This window comes from Narcine bancroftii, chromosome 7, assembly GCF_036971445.1.
Source record: "Narcine bancroftii isolate sNarBan1 chromosome 7, sNarBan1.hap1, whole genome shotgun sequence".
NCBI classification, from domain to species: domain Eukaryota; kingdom Metazoa; phylum Chordata; class Chondrichthyes; order Torpediniformes; family Narcinidae; genus Narcine; species Narcine bancroftii.
Genome location: NC_091475.1, coordinates 33,446,678 through 33,470,403, shown reverse-complemented (window position 1 = coordinate 33,470,403; position 23,726 = coordinate 33,446,678). Strand labels below are relative to the sequence as shown.

General features: G+C 41.6%; 1 protein-coding gene and 1 long non-coding RNA gene across 12 annotated transcripts in view; one reads left to right on the top strand and one right to left on the bottom strand.

The window, feature by feature from the left end:
* Positions 1-23,726, top strand: part of LOC138738713 (serine/threonine-protein phosphatase with EF-hands 1-like) — a 60,716-nt gene that overhangs the window by 29,868 nt on the left and 7,122 nt on the right. For 9 of the 11 annotated variants that reach the window (XM_069889464.1, XM_069889471.1, XM_069889468.1 and 6 more), the window contains 10 exons: positions 2,414-2,528; positions 6,131-6,177; positions 7,538-7,704; positions 9,327-9,363; positions 10,100-10,249; positions 11,685-12,083; positions 15,895-16,080; positions 16,195-16,337; positions 19,341-19,447; positions 22,478-22,641. In XM_069889464.1, the coding sequence (XP_069745565.1) occupies positions 2,414-2,528; positions 6,131-6,177; positions 7,538-7,704; positions 9,327-9,363; positions 10,100-10,249; positions 11,685-12,083; positions 15,895-16,080; positions 16,195-16,337; positions 19,341-19,447; positions 22,478-22,641 (1,515 nt within the window). The remainder of the gene's footprint in view (positions 1-2,413; positions 2,529-6,130; positions 6,178-7,537; positions 7,705-9,326; positions 9,364-10,099; positions 10,250-11,684; positions 12,084-15,894; positions 16,081-16,194; positions 16,338-19,340; positions 19,448-22,477; positions 22,642-23,726) is intronic. The other 2 variants (XR_011341701.1, XR_011341702.1) reach the window with 1 other exon arrangement.
* LOC138738715 (uncharacterized) lies at positions 18,911-23,038 on the bottom strand. The gene is made up of 2 exons (XR_011341703.1): positions 22,984-23,038; positions 18,911-19,590 (listed from the first exon to the last, which is right to left on the bottom strand). It is a non-coding gene; the product is annotated as an uncharacterized lncRNA (long non-coding RNA).

Below are 23,726 nucleotides of genomic sequence, written 5' to 3'. Positions count from 1 at the left end.
GTTGTCGATTTTTTAAAAAAAGGAAAAGAAAAAAGAAAAAAGAACCTGTAACTAATGTAATTTCTAACCCCAACCGATTATCTGAGTGATTACCATCAAAGCCAGGTGTGAACTACTATTTTCAATACTAATAGTTCAAAAAGAAGAAAAAGAGAAAACAAGAAAAGATTTTTAATAAAGAGCAAAAATAATTGATCTATAAATTTGGAAAATAATTAAAAAAGGAACCCCAAAGAGAATTTTTTTTTACTGCTTTTAGTGGTTGAGCATTAATTTTCTCTAGAGAGAGGGATGCCATCAAATCCAATAACTATTGTGTATGTGTGGGAGGGACAACATCTTTCAAAATGAGCCTTCTAGCTATCAGGGAAGCAAAAGCAGTCACATGGGATTGAGATGGAGTCAAAATTAAGTCCATTAGTCCAATCAATCCAAAAATACCAATAAAAGGGCTCAAAGAGAGATTTATATCAAGAATTAAAGATAGTGTCATAAATACCTCTTTTCCAGTAGTTACAGAGGGAGGGATATAACCAGAACATTATATCATATGTTCCGGAGTTGTACACTTATCACATTTAGAGGATATATTGGGGTTGTAGCGGCCACTACAGTAGATGCTACTAAATAAAGGCAAACACACACAAAGGTAGTCAACTCAAGACTGGTTTATTACAGACATACACAGACCTTTTATTCCCTGCCTGTTAATGAGCTCATTAGTGAAAAGCTGCTGGTCCACAGGACCAGCAGGTTAAAGCTATGAGCCATTAGCGCCCTACGCCTTTAGGCAGGGGCTTCATCTGATCCACTCGCTGTACTTTGGCGCCCAGTACTGCTAGCCAAGATGCATAAGATGCATGTGTCAGGTTTGTAATACTGCGCTGTACGCCCGCTACATTGTAAAATTTAGCTCATTGAACTTTGGAATAGTGGGCCATATGGACTACTTTAAATTGTAATAAGGAAATTCTATCACAGAGAGAGGATAATGTACATTTTTCAAAATAAACTCCCGTATATCTTCAGCAAACAGTTGTTGAAAGCCATGTTCCCAAACTTTCTTAATGTTAGATAAAGAACTATCGCTAAATCTTAAAAGTAGTTCATAAAGGTTTGGGAGCAGTTCTTTCTGATTAGGTCTAAAAGTCTTGGGGAAGCCTTAAATGTTAAGAAAATCCTAATCTGTAAATAGCAAAAGAAATGTTGATTAGGTAATTTAAATTCGGCATATAATTGCTCAGAAGAGGCAAGGTTTTAGTCTATATACAAGTCCAAGAAAGAATGAATACCTAACCTGGACCATTAAGTATATCCAATGTCTTGAATTGAGGGTTAAAACAAAACGAGTTATGTAAATTTGGCCTAATTAATGAAAATCTGTGATAACCAAAGTCCTTTCTAAATTGGAACCAAATACGTAGTGTGTCTAACTACTAAATTATCAGTTAGTGTGGAGAGCGAAAAAGACAATTGTGCTCTAAGTATAGAGATAAGAGTGTCTTTTAATGGATTTAATCTCTGCCAATCCATCCTGAGGCACCTGAATATTCATTATGAAGTATCCAAATAAGATGTTTGCTGTCCAGTAATAAAGTCTCAAATTAGATAAAGCCCAGCCCCTATTTCTCTTAGTATTTTGAAGGAATTTTTTTTTCAAATGGGGAAAACAATGGGACAGCTTGAAAAACATGCAAGCAGAATATTCATCTTAATAATATTAACCCTCCCTATTAACGTCCTCAAAAGAGACTATTAAGATAAGGATTTCTTAACATGATTCAAGAAAGTAAGAAAATTATCCTTAAACAAGTTGGTGATCTTTCTAGTAATAGTAATACCTAAACAATTGAATTGATTTTTTTTGCATGTCTAAATTTTAAAAGTTCTAACTTTATTGGGTGGTCAGTTGAAGGCTCTTCACGTTGAAACTGATCATTAAGGTCACAGGAACAAAGCCCTTGGGAAGGATGCAAACTTCTCTTGGACTCCACATGCATCTAACTTGGCCAAACTGTCACCATGGTACTCCTGTCAGCCCTTTAACTTCTCTAGCTTCCACGATATTCTGTTCTGATGACTGAGGGCCTGGGGCACACAGAGCTGTTTGGTGGTTAACAGCATCAGCAATTGGGACCAGATGTGGGTTCGAATCCCGCCCTGTCTGTAAGGAGTTTGCACATTCTCCCTGGTTCTGTGTTAGGGGCTCCGGTTTCCTCCCACCATTCAAAATATACTGCAGTGTAGGTTAATGGGGTGTAATTTGGGCGGTACAGACTCGTAGGGCCGAATTGGTCTATCCAGTGCTGTATGTCTACATTTTTTTTAATTAAAAAAAAAATTAATGAGTGCACCAGCACACTGTGTCCAGTTGCACTTCTAGCTGTCACCTTGATGTGGTTTGTTATTACAGCAACTGCACAGTTTGTACGTACTACAGCTCCTACAAGAGACCAAGAAAGTTGTGAAACAAATGCCAAACATCACCCACCTTTCAACCAGCTATTCCAAGGATATAACTGTCTGTGGTACGACATTTTATTTCTGGTTGTCATAGCAAAGATGATTTCATCCTGGGCCTTTGACCTGACAGAGTACCCATGACAGCGGTCTGCCATCTAATGGGTAATGGGAAAGCACTCCTTATTGAAGAAGGTCAACTGTAAGATGGGCTTTGATAACCAAGGTGCTTGTTAGTCACACGAGAGATTGCAGATGCCAGAATCTGAGGCAAAAAACATCTACTGGAGGAACTCCGCAGGTTGATTAGCATCAATGGTTGCAAACGAATAGTCAATGTTTTGAGCTGGGTCCCTTCCTTAGGACTGAGTGAGCACAGGGGAAATAGCTAGTACAATGAGAACAGGGTGGGAGGGGTTGGACAGGGGCGAGTAGCGGACTGTTGAACCTGGGAAGGGTGAAGGGTGATGGACAAATAGGGAGGTGGAGACAGGGGGAGAGAGGCAAGATTTGTTTTGTAAAAAAGCAGGGCAGGTGAAGGAAGGGACTTGACAAAGGGCCAGGCCTGAAATGTTGGTCATCCTTCACTTTGTATAGAAGTTGTGGGACCTGCTGAGTTTCTCCAGCACATTTTTGTATTGCACTCAGCCCTAGTATCTGCAGACTTTCTTGTTTAAATAAGGAAGATGAGTCTTACATGGAGGCTGTTGGACAGTGGGGGGGGGGGGGCAGAGATAAATGGAGACAAAGGCTGACTGTACTTGAATCTGATAAGATGATGACAAGAGTGGTATAATGGAAATTATTGGGGAGAGGGGGAGAGATGAGGATAGATGGATCTGATGGAACCAAATTTGGGAGGGGTGGGGGAAGGATGCAGAGGGGGGAAAATCCTGTTGATTGGAAGTGGATGGAATCAGAGTGGGAGGGGGATGAGAATAGAAAGGGGACAAGAATGAGGGAGAAATACAAAAGAAGTAGGAGCATTCTATGTCCACGTTACTGGGCTGTAGACTACCCAGGCAGAATATGAGGTGTTATTCCTCTAGTTTATGTTGGGCCAAATTCTGGCAATGGAAAGGTCTAGGACAGACTGATCAGTGTGGAAATGGGAAGGGGACTTGAAATAGCATGTGGCCAGAAGTTCAAGATGCCCATTGCAGATAGAGTGTGGATGGTCTGATATGTTATATAAGAAATAATAAAAGAGAGGGCATTAATGTTTCTTTAAATGTACCAGGGTCTTTTGGAAAATCTTAAGGAAATGCCTAGATTCCTGTCATTGCTCATTTGAAATCATCAAAGATACATACAGTTATTGTTAGAAAAACTAGTGAGCAAAAATTTTATTCTGTAAAATCCTGATTTATTTACAGCATTTGTTTTTAAAAGTGTCATTCTAAATGTAATAGCTTGCTGTGATGTGGAACTATGGGGCTCTGTAAATTATCAAACTGTTGGGGTACTTCGAGGCTGGAATCCTACAGCACCGAAAAGGTCCTTCAGCCCTACTTATCCATGCTGACCCAGTCAGCATTTTCAGCTCACCCCATTTGCCTGCATTTAGACCATCCCCTTCTAAGCCCTTCTTATCCATGTATCTATTCAGTTAAGCAGAAAAGTCTGCAGATGCTGTGTCGGTGCTGCACAATTGATCACCAAAGAGAGGGGTAAAGCGCTCCTTCCTTCTGATAGCCTACGGGTCACCCATGGGCAAGATGTAGTACCTGTTTAGCCTCCCAATCAGGGGAGCCATGGATTGGAGATGGTGGATGGCTTCTACAAGCAGATTCTACAATTTGGAATTTATAGTTGTAAAACTAAAAATACTGGGCAGGTGAATCTGCAGATCCATGGCCAGGGTTACCCATCCAGTATGGACACTACAACTGAAGAAGGCAACAAGAAACTATTTCAGTATTTTTCCCTTGTGTAATCATGAACTCAAATTAACTATGGTCTCAGCTCAAAGATGAGAGTGGAGCCTTCACCGAAGGAGCCTCATCCATTAGAGGATCTCATGAGCCACAGTTGAACCTTGACCGTTTTTCCAGCGACTGTCGGCAGATTAAAAGATACTTTAGAACATTTAGTTACAATTGGAAAAAGGAAAAAGAAGCAGAGGCAGACAGAGAATGAAAATGATTAACGTCATGGTTAAAAACAACTACAATTCGGAGGGTCAGAGACCATGATGGATGGAGAGACATAATCACCCTCGATGAATAGCAAGGAACCTGAACAAACACCAAAGTGCTGTAGAAACTCAGCAAATCACACAGAATCTATAGGAAGCAGTGTTTCAGGACTGATCCCTTCATCAAGACATCGCATTTACCCATCCAAATGTCTTTAGACTCCACTTCTACAGCTTCTTCTGGCAGCACGGTCCAGATAAGGACTACCCTCTGATGAAAAAGCTGGCCTCTCTTAAATCTCTCACCTCTCACCTTAAACAGATGCTCTTCACTTCTAGAATCTTCTACTCTGTGGAAAAGATCTGAGCACTCTCTTTATCCTTGCTCCTCATTAATTTATAAACCTCTATGAGGTCACCCCTCAGGGAGAAAAATCTCAACAGATCCAGCCTCTCCTTCTTATTGAAGTGCTCCAGTCCCAGCAACATTCTCATGAATCTCTTCTGCACCCGTTCTAGCTTAATGACATTCTTCCTATAGCTGTGATCAGAATTCCACTTGGTGTTCCCGTGTGTTGGGCCTGACATGTCTGTTTCTGTACTTAGTGCCCTGACCCATGACAGCAAGTGTGCCTAAAGCCTTCTTCACCACCTTGTGTTGCCATTTTCATGTAACTGTGTACCTGTACCCTTTCTGTTCAACAGCACTTTCCAGTGCTCACCACTTAACAAAATGGCATAACTTAAGGAAGAATCTGCAGGCAGAAGTGTTTGCCCTCTCCTGGTTTCCTGTCATTCCAGAAGCTCCAAGCACAAATAGGAAACTCCAAGCACAAATAGGTGTATGGGCAACTGTTAGATTATAGCGGGTACTCCCCCTCCATTGTCAGGCCATTACATAGAACTTCATGGACATTCAGCATGGACTCCGGTAACTGCCCATCCAGTGAAACACAAAAGTCTGCAGATCCTGGGATTGTAGTAAAAACACAGAAATGCTGAAGGAGCTCGTTCATAGGAGATAAAGATATATAACTGGCATTTCAGGCCTGAGCCCTTCTTCCAGGTATGAGTAAAAAGCAGGCAGGCGTCTGAATTAAAAGACTGGGGAGAAGGAAATAAAGGGCTACGGAAGAGCACGGACCAACAGATAAAGCGTGTTAATTGGATCTGGATAGGAGGACAGGAGAGAGGAGAGTTGCAAATTGATTGGGGGAATGGGGACAGGGGAGGGGGAAACCATAATCTCCCTTTAATAAAATTCTGCTGACTACATAATAGTCAATGCAGAAATTTCTCTCTGCCCTTTGACGTACAATTTGTTGCTCTCACTTTAATCAACAACCGAGTTATAATCAGCTCCTGTCAACTTGATGGACAATCTCCTGAATCCATTTGAGGTTACTTGTGCAATTGCTCACATTTTAACAGTTCATTTTGTGTTGGTGGTGAAAATTGAAGACTCTAAATAACTTCAGCATTCAGCTTGATACACTAGTTTATGGAATATTCATGTTTTCTGATGTCTTTCAGGTGATTTACATGGGAAGCTGGATGACCTATTGCTAATATTCTACAAGGTAAGAAAGGCAGTCCATTCTTGGATATGATCATTTATGAGTTTAGCTTTGCATCATTATCTAGTGCTTGAGAACTCACTGATTAAATAGGGCATAGCTAAACAGCACAGGAAAAGTCTCTGGTCCACCATGTCTGTACTGACCATGATGCCAAATGAAACTAATTCCATCAACCTACTCATGATCCCTGACCCTCTGTTCCAGCATGTAAAAACTTCTTAAATGTTGTTAATGTACCTTCTATCACCTGTGCAAAAAGAAGTTTGCCTCACACACCTTCAAATTTCCCCCTCTCACCCTGTGAGAAAGATTCTGACCGTCCACTCTATTAATGTCTCTCCGGATTTTTAATCAACTTGTATCAGGTCTCCCCTTAGTCTGTGACATGCCAGAGGAAAAAAAAACCCATCTCCTGAAAGCTAACACTCTCTAACCCAAGCATCATCCTCTGAGCCTCTTCGGAGACCTCTCCAAAGAATCCATGCCTTTCCTGTATTGTGATCAGGACTGCACACAGTACTCCAGATGTGGCCAAACTAATGTTTTATACAGCTGCAATGTGACTTCCAGACTTTTGATACCAGCAGCCTAAATGATAAAGGCAAGAAGTCCATGCACTTTCCTTATGACCCTACCTACTTGTGTGGTTCCTTTCAGAGAGTTATGGATATGCACCTCAAGATCCCTCTCCACATCAATTCTCCAACATTTCAAAGTCTCCTTATATTTGCCCTCTTTATTCAACGGTTAAACCTAAATGCACTTCAGTAACTTGGATGATACCTTGTAGCTAACCAATTGTGGACTGTAATGTAATTGCAACATTAACATTGTTGATGAATTAAGTGGAAAACGTGGGTGGAGAAATGGCAGATGAAGTTTAATCTGGGCACATATGAGGACTTGCACTTTTCTTTATTCAACAATAGAGTTATAATCTACTCCTTTCCACTTCATGGACAATCTCCTGAATCCATTTGGGGTTACTTGTGCGATTGCTCTCCTGTGGTTCAGACCCCCAGACCTGATAACTTCTTCGTATGCCTTCTGTGTTCCCTCTCCAGATCGACAACATCTTTCTTGCAGTACGGTGATCAAAACTGAGCACAATACTCCCTTTGGACCTCACCATGCTAAACATATTTTACAAATTATTTAGTTTGTCCAACAGAATGTCAGAATAAAATCCTTACTTGGAAAATTCTTGTCTTCTCAAAATGAATGTTAACATTGTATTTGGGACATGCAAAGTCTGAGGGAGGTGCTACTTAAATGAAATGCTCTTTCCACTTAGATTTCAGTGTTGTAGATTGAGTGTCTACTGAACTCTCCCTTTAAGTGTATATATTTGGCTTGACAGAATGGCCTCCCAATGCCAGAGAAACCTTACATCTTTAATGGGGACTTTGTGGACAGAGGAGAAAATTCAATTGAGGTTATAATCATCCTGTTTGCATTCCTGTTGATCTATCCAAACGATGTCCATTTAAACAGAGGAAACCATGAGGATTATATCATGAATATAAGGTGACTCTCAATTTTTTTTCCTCTCTGATATTGCCAGTCTTTGGAAGATTCTTTGTGAGGTAAAAGTGATTGCTATCAGAAGGGGCTCTGACCATGTGGAGGTAGTCCTACCTGGACAACCCAACTTTTGGGATGGGGTGGGTGGGGGAGATTACAATAGGCCTCTGAGGCTTTAATAACAGTGTAGTCACTCAGTTAGAAAATACAGTAAAGATATAAAAATGACAAAATATATAGTAAGACTCTAACAACCTGGTATGTGATTGTTCAAAATGCCTGTTAGTCCACCACCTGTTCACTCACTAATGCAGAATGTTAGTCAGGGGTAGATGTAGGGCCAGATCCAGTGGTCTGGAGTGGATCTAGAGCTGGGGTCCAGACTGTGGGCCATATTGAATGGCTGGTCCTGGGGATAAGGGATGCCAGAAGTTGGGATAATCGAGAAGTTTTCAACGGGACCCAAGCTCTGTAGTGATCGTACATTCCCCATTCCCTTCAAACAGACCCGGTTCCCTGGGGAAATTCATTACATTACCATTAATATTTTTTTAAAACCCTGAAATATAAGTGGGTTGGGGCATTAAAGCTCACATATTTCTTGGAGGTGTATAAAAATATCAGAATAATAGATCACAGAGTCTTTTGCCAGAGTAGGGGAATTGAGAACCAGAGGACATAGGTTTAAGGTGAGGGGGAAGAGATTTAATAGGAACCTGAAGGGTAAATTTTTACACAGGTGTGTTGGGTATATGGAACAAGTTGCTGGAGGAGGTGGTTGAGGCAGGTACTATTGCAATATTTAAGAAACCTTGGGACAGATAAATGGATAGGTATAGAGAGATACGGACCAAACACAGGCATGTGGACTGGTGTGGCTGGGACATTTTGGTTGGTGTGGGCAAGAAGGACCAAAGGGCCTGTTTCCATGCTGTATGACACAAACTTAACAGTGAGAAAGTTCATCTTATGGGAATTCCAGTGAGTCATCCCATACATATTTCTTCAGGTAAACTCATAGTACAAAGTTACAGAGAGATTGATTGGTGTGGAGCAAAGACCACATTATTTTTCTGGTGCGAAGTTCATTTTGAGACTCATAATGGTGGGAAAAAAATGGTCCTTGATTCTCGTGGTACATGATCTGACACTCTTGAATCTTCTTCACGAGGGGAGTGAGAGGCAGGTGAAGAGAGGGTGGCTGGGGTGGTATGAGTTTTTTAACACGTCGACTGCTTTTTTGAGGCAGTGGGAGGTATACACTTCGTCGATGGAGGGGATGGGGTGGACCTGCTTTTTGAGCTGTTATCATCTCACTTTGAGCATTTATCCAATTCCCATTTGAAAGTTATTGATGAATCTGTTTCTCAAAGAAGCCCATTCAGGTGAAATGTTCTACAAATGTGCCTCCCCTCTGGGGTGAAGGAGAATCTCCTCTCAGAATTAATTAGAGAGAGTAATTTAACAGATAATTTTGTTTTATCTTGAGGTTTATGATTTTATTTGAGGAAACTTGAGCCGTAAGTCTTTTACCATAATGTATTAGCTATATTGGTGATAACAACAGCCTGAATTCCCATCATTTGCTGATTTTTCACACCTGCTTATTATTTTAAATGTTTTAGATATGGTTTTCAAAAAGAAGTTTTGAGAAAGTACAAGGTAAGGAATTTTATTTTTTAAATTTCTTTCCTTCCTTGATTCTCATATAAATGATCAGGCAGCATTCAGTAGAAGCTCAGCAACACACTCCAGCAAATTTATTAAATACACGGGCAAGAAATAGATCAGGTGAAATGCACAGAATCTTCCAATCAGAGTAGGGAAATCGAGAACCAGAGGACAGAGGTTCAAGGTGAAGGGGAGAGGTTTAATAGGAACCTGAGGGGTAACTTTTTTTTACACAGAAGATGTTGGATGTATGGAACAAGCTGCCGGAGGAGGTTATTGAGGCAGGTACTATTGCAACATTTAAGGAAGATTTGGATGGATACATGGATAGGATAGGTTTAGAGGGATATTGGCCAAATACAGGCAGGGGGACCAGTCTGGGTAGGACATTTTGGTCGATGTGGGCAAGTTGGGACGCTTGGTCTGTTTCAAAGTTGAATGACTCTTTGACTCAAGTTGGGAGGAGTTGGGCTATTCTCTGTTCCCACACAACCCCTTCTGTCTCTTTACCGACCATCAGAGGATTCTTGAGGGGATAAGGCATGGCTGCACTAAGCAATGTGTCATGGACGCACAGATCCCAGGTCTGGAGCCTGGCATTGTTAATGTCCTTGTTGTCTTGGATTAATCTCAGAATGCTTGTGGTTGATAACTCTTAGAAATAAATGTATTTGCAAATCAAATGTGCCACAGCCTGGTGCCTTAAGCCTGTCATTCCTTTGTTTAGTCGCAAGGGAAGAGAATCCTTCAACTTGTCCAGGATGTGTTCCGATGGCTGCCTCTAGCCACAGTTATTGACTCTAAGGTGCTGGTGGTTCATGGTGGGATCTCAGACTCAACTGATCTAGATTTCCTGGCTTCAGTACCAAGACAGAGGGTAAGGGGAAATGTTATTTCATAAGTTCTGCTACTTAAACCAAGGTCAATGTCCAGCAAGGAAGATGGAAGGAAGGCAGAGGAGGTAAATTCTCTTTCTGTTTTATGTTATTCTGGTAATAAGCATGCATTTAACTCATTGTCCCAACGGATTTGATGTCATCACAACTCTTTCTTCCTTTCTGCCTTACCTAGCTAATACACACTAGAATTTATTCATGAATTCTCAGGGAGCCATTTCAGAGCTCTTACCCACAGAAAGTCTACCTCTTGGCTCAAAGCACAAGGAATTACTAAGGTTCTCCCATCACCCTTCCATGTTCCAGGGAGAAAAGTTTCAGTCTATCTTGTCTCTCCTTATAACTGAAGCCCACCCATCCCCCATCCCCCCCAGCACCATTCTTGCGAATCTCTTCTGCACCCTTCCAGCTTAATGGTATCCTTCCTTTAGCTGGGTGCCAGACTGCACCCTAAATGTGTGGTGTCATCCGTGTTCTATACAGTTGGAACAGGGTAGGGGAGTCAAAAACTAGAGGCTTAGGTTAAGGTGAGAGAGGTAAGATTCAAAAGGGACCTGAGGTGTACCACTTTTACAGAGGTTGTTGGGTATGTGAAACAAGATGCCAGAGGAAGTAGTAGAGGCAAGAACATTTATAATGTGTAGAAGATGTTTAAACGGATACATAGATATGAAAGGTCTCGAGGGATGTCGGTTGAACACAGGCAAATGTTGCTTAGTGTCGCGGTTAGCACATCGCTGTTACAACGCCAGCGACTTGGGTTCGAAGCCAGTGCTGTCTGTAAGAAGTTTGTAAGTCTGCATGGGTTTCCTCCAGGTACTCCAGTTTCCTCCCACCCTCCAAAACGTGTGGGGTTGTAGGTTAATTTGGTTGTAATTGGGCAGCATGGGTTTAAATGGCTGTAATCTACCGTGCTGTAAATAAAATTGTAAAAATGTAAAATGAAACTAGCTCTGGTATAGATGGGTTGGGCAGAAGGATGCATAACTCTGATTCTCTGACGGGGGGTTTCCAGAGATTCTCCCCAGGTTTTCCTTTATTTTTGATTGTGGATTTGCTAATGGACCTCTATACTGTTTCAAATTCCAACCAAAATACTTGGTGTTGAATATAACTTCCAATGCAATTTTATATATACTGGCATTATGATTGTGGTGAAAGGTTTATCTAATGAAAACATAAGTTTTTATGAATTTTTGTGTTTGTACCTTCCAGTTTTGATTTTTTAAAAGAAAGCCGTATGGTCATAACCCATTAATTAGCAACACACACACACACACCCACCCACCCACCCACCCCTTGGCTATCTCCTGACAAAAGCTCACATTCAAATCTGATATGCTATTTTTTTCTGATGATGTGCGTTAAATGATTTTACAGCTGGTGTCAGCATTAAAATTGGTGTATTCCTTTTAGTTTAAATCTCTACTCAGGCTGCATAGAAGTCCCAGCAAGTATGAAGAACTATGCCAGAAGAAACCCAACTTGGAGGGACATCCTTCAAAGATCTTAAACAGTGATGGGAATGTCTGTGGACCAAGGCTGAGTGATCAAGACTGCAAAACACAAACGTTTGGATCATCACCACCTTCATCTCCTCACTCCATCTTTTCTTGCACTCAGCCTCATTTGAGTGAAGGCTACAGGTCCCCAAGTGATTCCAAGTTCCAGTATGATCCAACACTGGACCTGAACAAGTATGTGGTGACTCAGAATGTTGAGTGCAATGGCACTGACATTTTACATGTGTCCCACCCAGACTGTGAAAAAGGATTGCGTAAAGTTCTACTGAGAGAAGAGCTGGAGTGGAAGCAGGTGAATAGGAGTTAAACGTACCCAAGTCTTGCTAATTATAATGAGTTTATTATCATACACACTGTACAATGCAGGTATGCACCAAAAATCTTACTTCCTGCAGCCAAACGGGTACTTACAAAGAAAAATCATCATCGTAAAGTAATTGAAAAGTGACAATAGATACACAAAATAGATAATAAATATTCACAGTAATCCTTGTGCAAAAAAGTGACAGCAATCACGCAGACAGTCCTTTTGTGGTTTTGGAGTGGTCCCTGATTTTCTAACAAGAGGAGATTCTGGAGCCTGATAGCTGTTGGAAAGAAACTCTTCTTGTACCTAGAGATGCTGGTTTTCAAGCTTCTGTACCTCCTGCCTGAAGGGAGCAGTGAGAAGAAGCTGTGAACAAGTATTTATCATATCGGAACAGAATCTCCAGCCCAATTTGTCACTGCCTGTGTCTACCTTTCTCCATGTCCCTGACATCAGATCCTTTAATGAATGATAATGATCACATATTTACTGTCATATGCATTGTACAATGTACATATGCACTGAAGTTCTTAGTTGCTACAGTCAAACAGGTACTTTTGTAAAAAAAAATTACAAAACAACTAAAAAATGAGTTCAGACTAAATAGTCATTGAATTAAAAAAAACAATGAATACATATATTTTCACAGTTATCCTAGTTCAAAAACATATGAAATATTAGAGATCTCTGTTCACAAGGCTCCCACCAAGTTCTGTGGCCCCACCAAGTTCCCTCCTTAAACCCCCATCTGGGTTTAATTTAATTTTAAGTTAACAGGCCCATCTGACCCACAACCCTGTGCTGCCCAATACACCCATGTGACCAATTAACCCACTAACCCATATGTCTTTGGAACATGGGAGCGGCTGGTGGAAACATAAGCAGACACAGAGAGAACATGCAGTGGTGGATTCTAACTCTGGTCACTGGCACTGTATTAGCATTGATCTAACCGCTACACTAACCATGCCTCCCACTCAACCCATAACAGAGACACATTCTCTTTCCTCTGTCAATATTTTTATTAGATTTTTATATAAGAATACATACAGAAAGAGAATGATGCATAAAAATGATACAACTTGCTATAACAGAAAAAAATGACATTATGTAACACTATTAATTTAAAGATAAAGTAGAAAAGAGAAGAAAAATACCCCAAAAATAATAAAAATAATTTTCTTATTCAAACCCCAAGCCATTTCAAAGTTGCATGGCTAATATAGAGTACATGATGAGTAAACGTCAAAAGATATCAAATCCACGAGAATCACAGATTACCTAATTATCGTCTCCATTAAAGGTTTGTGAATATAATTCAAAAAGGAGACCCAAAGATTTGAAAATTTTAAATTTAAAACAACTGTTGAATATCTAATTTTCTTCAACATTAAATCATGTAACCATAGATTATGAGTGGGCGGGACTGCTTCTTTCCATCTGATCAAAATAACACATCTTCCAATAAGAGAGGAAAAGGCTAATATATGACATTGAGATGAAGACAATTTCACTCCTTCTGTTCAACCATCCCAAACAAGGCCATTAACGGATCTGATGTTAGGTTTACATTAATATTTACTGATAAAGTATGGAAGACCTCTTCCCAATATTTGACAAGGGTCAAATAAGACCAGAATATTAGAATTAGTGAATGTCCTCATTCCAGCATCTGTCATGATAAGAGCTAATATTAGGATAAATATGAGCTAATTTAACTTTTGACATATAAGCTCTATGCACAACTTTAATTGTAGAGATGATACATTAACCAATTTATAAATAGAGTTCCAAGAATCTTCAGAAATTGAAATATGGAGCTAGATCCTGCTCCCATCTCTTTTAATTTTATCCAATGAAGCTTGCCTTGATTTTTATTCAAAAGATATTGACCTTTTCTGAGATGGTTGCAGATTGTAAATTGCTTCTATCAAATTCATATCAGGAGCTTGAAAAAGGTTTGATAGTTGAGAATGGAGAAAGTTCCTAATCTGTAAGTACCTAAAAAAAATAATAGAGAATTTGGTAAATTAAATTTGCTCAAAAGTAGCAAGATTATTATCAATAAATAAATCATTAAAATGTTTAATACCTAATCGGAACCATAATGAATTCTTTAGATTCGTGAGTGAATAAACAAGGATATTTGTTACTCCTTTAACAGAGCAACTGTCCCAAGTTGTCAGACAAAAACAAAATGGCACCAATTCACTGAAGGAGTACTTAGATGAAATGAACAAAAGCTTAGGAGTTTTATCAAGTGTCTTACTGGAGCAAAGAGTGCTGGGTAGTTGGAGAGATTTATGGGATCAGGAATCCAGAGAAGAGGTTTGAGCAGCCGTATCCCACCTAGTTGAAGATATCTAAGTATTGGAAAGATTGGGTGGCATGGTGAGCGTAGCAGTTGGTGCAACACTATTACAATGCCAGTGACCTGGGTTTGAATCTGGCCGTGTCTGTAAGGAGTCCACATCAGCATGGATTTCCTCCAGTTCTCTCCCCCCCACACCCCCCCCCATCCTTCAACATGTACGGGGGTTGTAAGTTAATTGGGGGTGGGCAACTCGGGCTCGTGGGCTGGAAAGGCCTGGTACTGTGTTCTATGTCTAATTTTTAAAAATTAAATATTTAAAAGGAAACCTTGAAGTTTGAAGTTCAGTTGAAGTTGGATACTTGAACAAATCTGAAGGATAAAATTATAGGTTAAAACAATCAGAGAACTCAACAAATTTATGGACCTTTGGACTTCATTCTGCTTTGCATTCTGATTACATCGCAGAGGCTGGACAATATAAAAGTGACTGTATAAATGATGACTTAAAGTATGTTGTGTGATCAAGGGAAATATGGAGGTGAAAGACACAATGATCTTGAATGTTAGAATAGATGTTATGTCAAAATATTGGCTGTAAACCAATACGCAAGATGCAAGTAGAATATTTGCGGGGAGCGGGTGGGGTGAGAGAGCATGTTGATCCAGAACAGAGTGGGAGGAAGAAAGGGTGGCAAGAGGGGGAGATAGAGAGGGAAAGGTAGAGAGAAAAGGAAAGAGGGGTGTGGTGATACGACCACTGGACTGTTGGTGACTACCTGCGCCTGTCCGCACTCCTGCACTTCCTGCTGCAGGGGGCAAACCATTGTACCTGTAGGAGGTAACCTGGGAGACTGGCTTCACTTACTCCCTGCCAATCACTGGCCCCACATAAAGGCTCATGCTGACCCTTGGACAGGAGCAGTGCATACGGAGCCAGAAAGAATACAGAACCTTGTGTGCAAGTTTTAAGCTAAATAAAGCCTTTCGTTGTTTGTGCTAGTTTGTTTGCACTGCAGTGCATCACAAGGGGGAGAGAGGGGCAGAGAGGGAGGCATAAAATAGTGGGGAGAGAGGGGCAGGGAGGAAGAGGGATAAAAGGAGAGAGTGGGAGAGAGAGAGGCAGGGAGGGAGGGGGAAGACAAAGGGAGAGAGTGGAATAGGGATAGGGAGGGCGGTAGATTGGGACAGAGAAGGGAGGAAAGAGAGAGGGAAGGAGAGACGAAGAGATAGAAAATAGAGGAAGGAGAGAGATCAATTTTAAAAGTTTCTGTATAAGTTACAGTTTATGTTTATCAATTATGCAAATACACTCAAATCCTCGTAGTTCTGAGCCCTGGATGAAACCATCAATATATTATCACAATATTAGTGGCACTGGTAATTGCAGAGACTCTGGATAAGGATACAGGGCATTTGCAGCTTTTTAGCATCTGTGATGGGATCACTGAACTGAATGTTGATTCAGCTGTTTCTTTTTCTTAGATTGTGGATGTTCTTTGGAGTGACCCAAGAAGTCAAACCGGCTGCATCCCCAACACCATGAGGGGGGGTGGCTGTTACTTTGGTGAAGATATCACAGAAAAGATGCTCAAAAAATACAATTTAAAGCTAATCATAAGATCCCACGAGTGCAAACAGAATGGTTACGAGGCGTGCCACAATGGGAAGGTGAAATAGAAATGTTCCACCCCTTCCTGTGATTTACACGGTTATTTATTAATTTGTAGTTAACCTATACCTGTGTTAAGTCACCAGCAGCTAACTGAAATATTTTTCATTCAGGTTATCACCATATTTTCTGCCTCTAATTACTATGAGGAAGGCAGCAATCAAGGTGCTTACATTAAACTTGGCCCTGACTTAACTCCTCACTTTGTAAAATATCGGGTTAGTAAAGCAACACGGAAGCTGACTCTCAAACAACGGTGAGTGCACAACCTTCTTGAACAGTTTGCTTGACTGTCCACCGACTGACATGTTAAATGGCAAATTGAATGGTCAAATGCTGGAAACATTCATCAGGTCGGGCAGCATCGGTGAAGAGAGTTGGTGCTTCAGTTTGGAGATCCTTCATCCAAACTAAAAAATGTAAATGGAAGTCTCAGGTGGGCCCTTTTTACAGGAAGGGTGTGGCCAAGTTAGATACATGTGCTGTTCAAGTGAAGTTTGCGAAAGGGTTTAACGACCAGTTGCAATGTGCAGAATACTGCAACTGATCACCAAGCACACACAGTGTAGTAGCTAGCACAACACTATTGTAGTTCCAGTGACCTGGGTTTGAATCCACCACTGTTGTAAGGTGGTTGAACTTTCTCCCTGTGACTGCATGGGATTCCTCTGGATGCTCCGGTTTCTCCCGCATACTAAGTTCGTATAGCATTAATAGGTGAATTGGTCACATGGGTGTATTCGGATGGTTTGTCTTTAGAACATGGGAGGAAACCCATGCAGTCACAGGGGAAATGTACAAACTCCTTAAAGACAGCAGTGGATTTGAATCTGGGTCACTGGTGCTGCAGTAGTGTTGCACTAACCATGCTGCCTAATGTTCTATGTTCCACCATTCTATGTGCTACTATGACCATAAACTGAAACTTGAGCTTAAGTGTAGGTTGACTTGATGGCGCACAAAACAAGGCCCTTCACTAAACCCAGATTTGGGGAGGTTTTCTTGCCTTGGAATACTCAGGATGCTCTTGCAGTCCCTCTCATTCACATCTAGAGCTGGGCTGCAACAAGTTGCACTCACACTTGTGGATATTGACTTGCTATGTGCTGGGAGGGAATGGAGGAGGATGCTTTTTACAGAGAGGTGGGTGGGTGCCTGCAATGAGATGCCAGCTATAGTGGTGGAAACAGATATGATAGTAGCCTTTAGGAGGTTTTTAGATGAGTAAACCAGTCCATATTACTGGGTTTTTGCTTTATTTAATCCCTTACATTTAAGTTGCCTCGTTGCTGTTGGTGGAATTCATGGTCTCTGGAACAAAGGTCAGGATCTCAGTCTGCTGGCCTAGAACTGAACCAGTGTGATGCTTTAGCTCGGCCAAGTGAAAGCTAGTGGCTGAGTGAGCAACTCGCAACACGTGGAGACATAAGAGATGTAGGAATCAGGAACAGAAGAAAGCATAGACTGAGGCAACATACATGGGGTGTGGTAAACCACTGTTATGCTATGAATGGCTGCTGCCATCTAGACATGCCTCCTGAGACTGATCCTACCCATAGCCCTTTGGATGCTCCTCATTTCACTCTGGCCTGATCAGTCAATGAGGTTGACGGCTGTTCCAGTCTATCGTCAATAAAAGCCTATCAGTTTCACAACTTCAGTCTTCTGTGATTATTGATGGTCCATCAAGGGGGAAATGGAGAGTGGAGTGTGAGTCAGGACTCTCCATCTGTGCACCTGTCTGTTAGGCCAGTGAGGACGGAAATCTCACTGCAGACAACATTAACACATTGCACTCCTGTTGATAACAGTTTACTGGAAAAGAGTGAGTGGGCAAATGAAAACCCCACCAACAATGCAGAGACCAGTTTCTCACAGGTGTTAAGGGACCCTGGAATAAGTGCAAAGTTACTCCATTCCAGTTAACCTGATTTTGGAGTTCAGAGAATGAATTTATAGCTTGTTAGTTCAAATAGAAACTCTGGGTTCAGAGAGATTTCTGACATGGCTAAGAAACAGGGACTCGTACACTTTATATATTGGAAGGGTAGTCAGTGTGAATGGAACCCATGCATGAAGCATGAACTGATCACTCATGAGCAATGTTTAATGCAGTCTTTGATGCTTACAGTAAATTTCTGGGCCTGCTTTATGACTTCCTACTTGTAAAGGATTATTGGATGTGAAAAATAGAGCCAGAAAGGCAAACCTTCTCTTGCATTGTTCAAGAAAGTCTCAGGAAGAGTTCAGGAGAAGGGGTAGACTCCACACTCCTGTCCACATTATTGATGCTGTAGTGGAAAGAGTAGGCAGCTTCAAATTATCTCCAATGACCAGACCTGGGACAAGAACATTGATGTGACAGTCAAGAAAAAGCACCCCAATGCCTCAATTTTCTTAAAGAGGAAGTTTAGCATGTCTCCCCCACCCCACTCCCCACCCTGTCCCTCAACAACTTCTACAGGGCCACCATTGAGAATATTCTTCCAGGATGCATTACAGTGTGGTATTGGAGCTGCTCTCCTTAAGATCGAAAGAAGCTACAGAATATGGTGAATGCAGCTCAGAACACCATGCAAACTTCCCTCCCCTCTAACGACTCTCTCTCCAAATCCCACTGCCTAGGAAAGGCAGCCAACATACTGAATGACCTATCAGACCAGAGAGACACTCTCTTCTCTCTCCTCCCATTGGGGAAAAGGCTTTAGAAAGAGTTCACCACAGGACAGTTTCTTCGCCCTAGACATCAAGCTCCCCTTGCTCCCCTTGCTTGGTGCTAATTCCTTTTCATTTGAATCGTATACTCTGTAAATGATACTCTTTACATGGTTCTATAGATGTTAGAGATATCGTGTTAGCTCGTTCATAAAAGAACCCTACTCACAGTACTGGATACTGACAAATAAACCTAAAGAAAGTCAAGATGTTGGTGCACTTTCCTGATCGTGGCTTCAATGTTTTTGTCCTGGGTCAATCATTGAAAATATTCGTTCCTAAAAACTTGAAGTTATCTCCTCTTCAACTTCACTGCCATTAATGTGGACAGAGATGTGGACTAAAGTTGATAATCATTTCCTTCGTCTCATAGATGAGATTGCTCATCGATGGCTTGGTTTCAGATTATTATCCATTCACTGATGTTGGCTGCTCTGAGCAACTTCACGTTTAATGTTCAGTCGTTCATGCCCACCACGCTTAAAATCTGATGCTTTTTTCAACTTGCTGAATAATTGGCTGCCTTGTTCTGTTCACCTTCAAGAGTGAGTGTGATTGAAGAGTCTGCCCTGACGTCCTTGCGTGGAAAGCTGTTTGCACATAAATCTGAAGTTATTAGTGCCTTCAGAGAGTATGACCCAGATTGTACAGGTAGGAACAGATAGGCCATCCCTCCTTTGCCTTGTCTATCCAATACCTTTGTTTTGATGTGTTTTCTTTTTATTGATTCTGGGTAGTTGTAAGATTCAATATTCATTTTATGGTTATGTCAAGAAAGCTGTCCATTGCTTGCCCTATGAAGAGAAAGAGTTGCAAAGTAAACTGGTGCCATTATTAAAGCAATAAAGGAGAGACACCTCAGATATTGAATGCCCATGGATCCTGCCCCCTCCTCCTATGTCACTGCCACTGGCTCCCCATAACCTCTGGAGCTGTACAGCCTGTTTGATCAGCGGTAAACCTGAGTTCTTGTCCCTGCATCCAGATCACACCTCCTTGACCCCTGGTTCCCAACCCCCAGAGCTTTAGGAGGTCATCAGTGCCCAAGGCTTTTCATGAGCCCTACTACCATTGGCACCCTTGTGAATCCTGGACGTCAATCCTGGATCCAACAAGCTGTGGCCTTTGGGTGTCAAGCCTCAAGCTGCAATCTGCTGCATTTGGCTGCTTGCACTCAATGCTGCAATATATACACCCCGTTCCTGAATGTAAACGTGCAGACAAAGAATGGCCAGAGGCACTCAGCAGGTCAGACAGCATTCAAGGGTATTTTCAGTCAGGACACTTTATCGAGGATCCTCATACAGGGTCCTGACCGGAAACATTTACTGACCATTTCTACCCCTGGATGTTGTCTGATTTGCAGAGTTCTTCTAGCAGTTCTTTGGTGATGCTCAAGATTCCATCATCTGCAGTTTGAGTTTTTCCTCACTTAATGTGCATGGTGAACATCATATAACAGAAATAACCCATTTATATTAAGGTGCCATGGGCATTCTTGTTCACATCCCTGATATGACAGTACCTCAGCTCACTCAGATAAGCATTCTGATATGCTTCCAACTCCATAAAAATGATTGAATCATGCAACAAAGAAATAAGCCCATTTGACTGATTGTGTCCATGCCAACTTTGATGTCTATCTCTTGCCTGCATTCGACTCCTATCCTTCTATGTGGTTCCAGTCTAAGTACCTGTCAAAGACCTTTTAAACATAGTGTTTGTATCTGCCTCCTACACTTCCCTTAGTTCCACATTCCAGATCCTCCCCACCCTCTGTGTTGGAAAACAAACCCTTTAGTCCTCCTTTATACTTTGCCTCTTTTACCATAAACCAATACCCTACACCTCCAGACTCCCCTACCTGGGAAGTGTAATTAAAATATCTATCCACCGTTCCCTACTCAGAACTTTAGAAATTTAAAATATATCTGAATTTTGAAATGAACAACTTTTTCTTATTAATTAGTCCCAGCATTTATAAACTGGTGATTAATTTTGAAATGTATTTTCCACTAATTTAAATGTAATATTGATTTTTAAATTAATACAGGTATACCCCACTTTACAAATACTCAAATTATGAAAGTTCACTTTTACGAAGAAAGCTGTGTTTGCTTTTAGAAAAGGATTTGAATGGGTTTTGAATGGACTTTTGCTTTTAGAAAAATAGCCTTCAATAGTAGTGAATAGGTCTTCATTTTATGCCATTTTGGTTTACTGTAGCAGACTTCAACAGGAATTTTATCTGAAGGCTGCATCTGGCAATTGGAGTCAGGTGACTCAGGCAGTTGGATTTGAAAAGATCAGATTAGCAGAAAGCTGATTACGCATTAGAGATCAGGTGATCCAGGGAACTTGTGACACAGGGTGGTATTAATTCACTTCCATTCAGCAGGCTAGAGAGATTATACTTTTTGATGGAGTTCCACACAGTACCTGCAGCAATGAGTACATGAATAGGAAAGGTATAGTGGAATATGGGTTGGACGCAAATAACTGGAATTAGCTTGGTTGGTGTGGGCCAAAGGGCCTAGTTCCATGCTGTAGAAAGATTAGTCATGGAGTCACAGAATTAAAGGGTCAAGTTATGCAGAAGGTGCTTGTATCTCCTCCAGTACCTTCAGGAGTTCTTCAATGAGCAAGATGTTCATGTTCCTTCCCACTTTATAACCATATAACCATTTACAGCATGGAAACAGGCCATGTCGGCCCTTCGAATCCACTCCGGTTCACTTGAACAACTCCACTATCTCCCCCTCCCGCTTTCTGCCCATAACTCTCCAACCCCCTCACATCCATGTACACATCCAACCTTCTCTTAAATGACAGAAGGGACCCTGCCGCAACTATCTCTTCTAGAAGACCATTCCATTCTGCTACCACTCTCTGAATGAAAAAGCATCCTCTAACATTTTTCCTAAAGTTTTGCCCCTTACTCTTAACATATACCCTCTTATTCCAACCTCCCCTGCCCTCAGGGGAAAGAGTCCATTTATGTCTAGCCTACCTATTCCCTTCATAATTTTAAATACCTCTATCAAATCCCCTCTCAACCGTCTACATTCCAATGAATGAAGTCCCAGTCTCCTTAATCTTTCTCCGTACTATAGATGCTGTAAGCCAGGCAACATCCTTGTAAATCTTCTCTGCACCCTCTCCACCTTATCTATATCCTTTCTATAATTTGGAGATCAGAGCTGAACACAATACTCCAAACCTGGCCTCACCAATGCTTTAAACAGCCGCAGCATCATTTCCCAGCTCCTATACTCTATACTATGATTTATGAAGGCCAGCATACCATATGCCTTCTTAACTACATATGCCTTCTTAACTACATGGGAATCCACCTTCAATGAACTCTGTACCATAACCCTCAGGTCCCTCTGTCCCTCTGCATACCTCAGTGCCCTCCCCTTAACTCCATATGTTCTATTTTGGTTATTTTTTCCGAAATGCAGCACCTCGCACTTGTCGACATTAAATTCCATCTGCCCTCTTTCAGCCCACTCTTCCAAACAAACTGAATCCTTCTGTAATCCAAGAAAACCTTCCTCGCTCCCCCTATTCTCGTATCATCTGCATATTTGCTTACCCAGTTAACCACACCCTCCAAATCATCAATATAAATGATAAACAACAAGCATGGACTAATTATTTTCCCTGTGCAATTTATAGGGAAGATTGCTCTCAGTCAGTGGGTCTCAGCTGTGGATTCTGTGCTCCATTTAAATGTGCCTTGGAGGACCTTGCGGCATCGACTGGTACGGACCAATGCAGATGGTAGTGTGGATTACTTCTCAAGCTTTGAATCTCTTCAGATTGAGCAGCCGATGAAAGAGGTAACATGACATTCAAAACTATTGAATTCAATGGAATTGTTCATGGTCACATGTACTGAGATACAGTGAAAAACTTTGTTTTGCAACCTATTCAGGCAATTTAACCCATGCTTAAGTACAGCAAGTAGTGCAATAATAAAACAAAAGTGTAGGGTTTAGTGTTACAGTGAGTCAATAGGGGCTTTCAAACTGCCTTGTAAAATGGGGTTAACCAGGTAATTTGCCCGGTTAGCACCCCACTCACAAGGCAGCTTGAAAGAATTTGACCTGGTCAGCAGGCTCCAAAATCAACCGGGTCCCTGCCCTACCACAGAGGTAGTCATGGAACCCAGTCAAACTTACCCAGCTCACGTCCACCAGTGGCTGTAAAACAAAAATGGCCAACCCAGATACTCCTGTGATGTCAGTGCTTGCATGCTGAAGTCACAGGGAAACCCCTGCTAAAGTGTCTGCTGTGATTGGAGGGAGTTGCTGCTATGGGGGGGGAGGGGCAGTGAAGTCACTGACATGGGGGGAGATGCTGTGATCAGTGGGGGCAGAGGGTTCGCCGCGATCAGTGGGGGCAGAGGGGTCGACTGCCACAGTGGGGGGAGCATGATTGATGGTGGGGGGTGACTGACAGCTGATGGGGGGATGGGGAGACTGACCACCGATAGTTTGCATGATGCATCACTTACACATCAACGCAGGGGTGGGATCCCCCTTAAATTGCCATGTTGGCGATTTTCTAGATTGGTTTCCCCCCTCCCCCCCAAGCTTGAAAGGAGCTGGAAGCACCTTTAGCCCACTAATTGTACCTGAGTCCCTGGAGAGCTACCCAGGAGCTGCAGCATAAAAACGCCTAATGAGTGCAGGGTATAATATTACAGTGATTCATTAGATAAATTTCAAAGGTGAGTGGGATGTGGCCTTATTAGCTAAAGAGATCAAGGGGGATGGAGAGAAAGCAGGAATAGGGTACTGAAGTTGCATGATTAGCCATGATCATATTGAATGGTGGTGCAAAGGCCTGAATGGCCTTCTCCTGCTCTGAATTCTATGTTTCTTTTTTTAAACAACTTTATTTATATTATTAAGAATATACA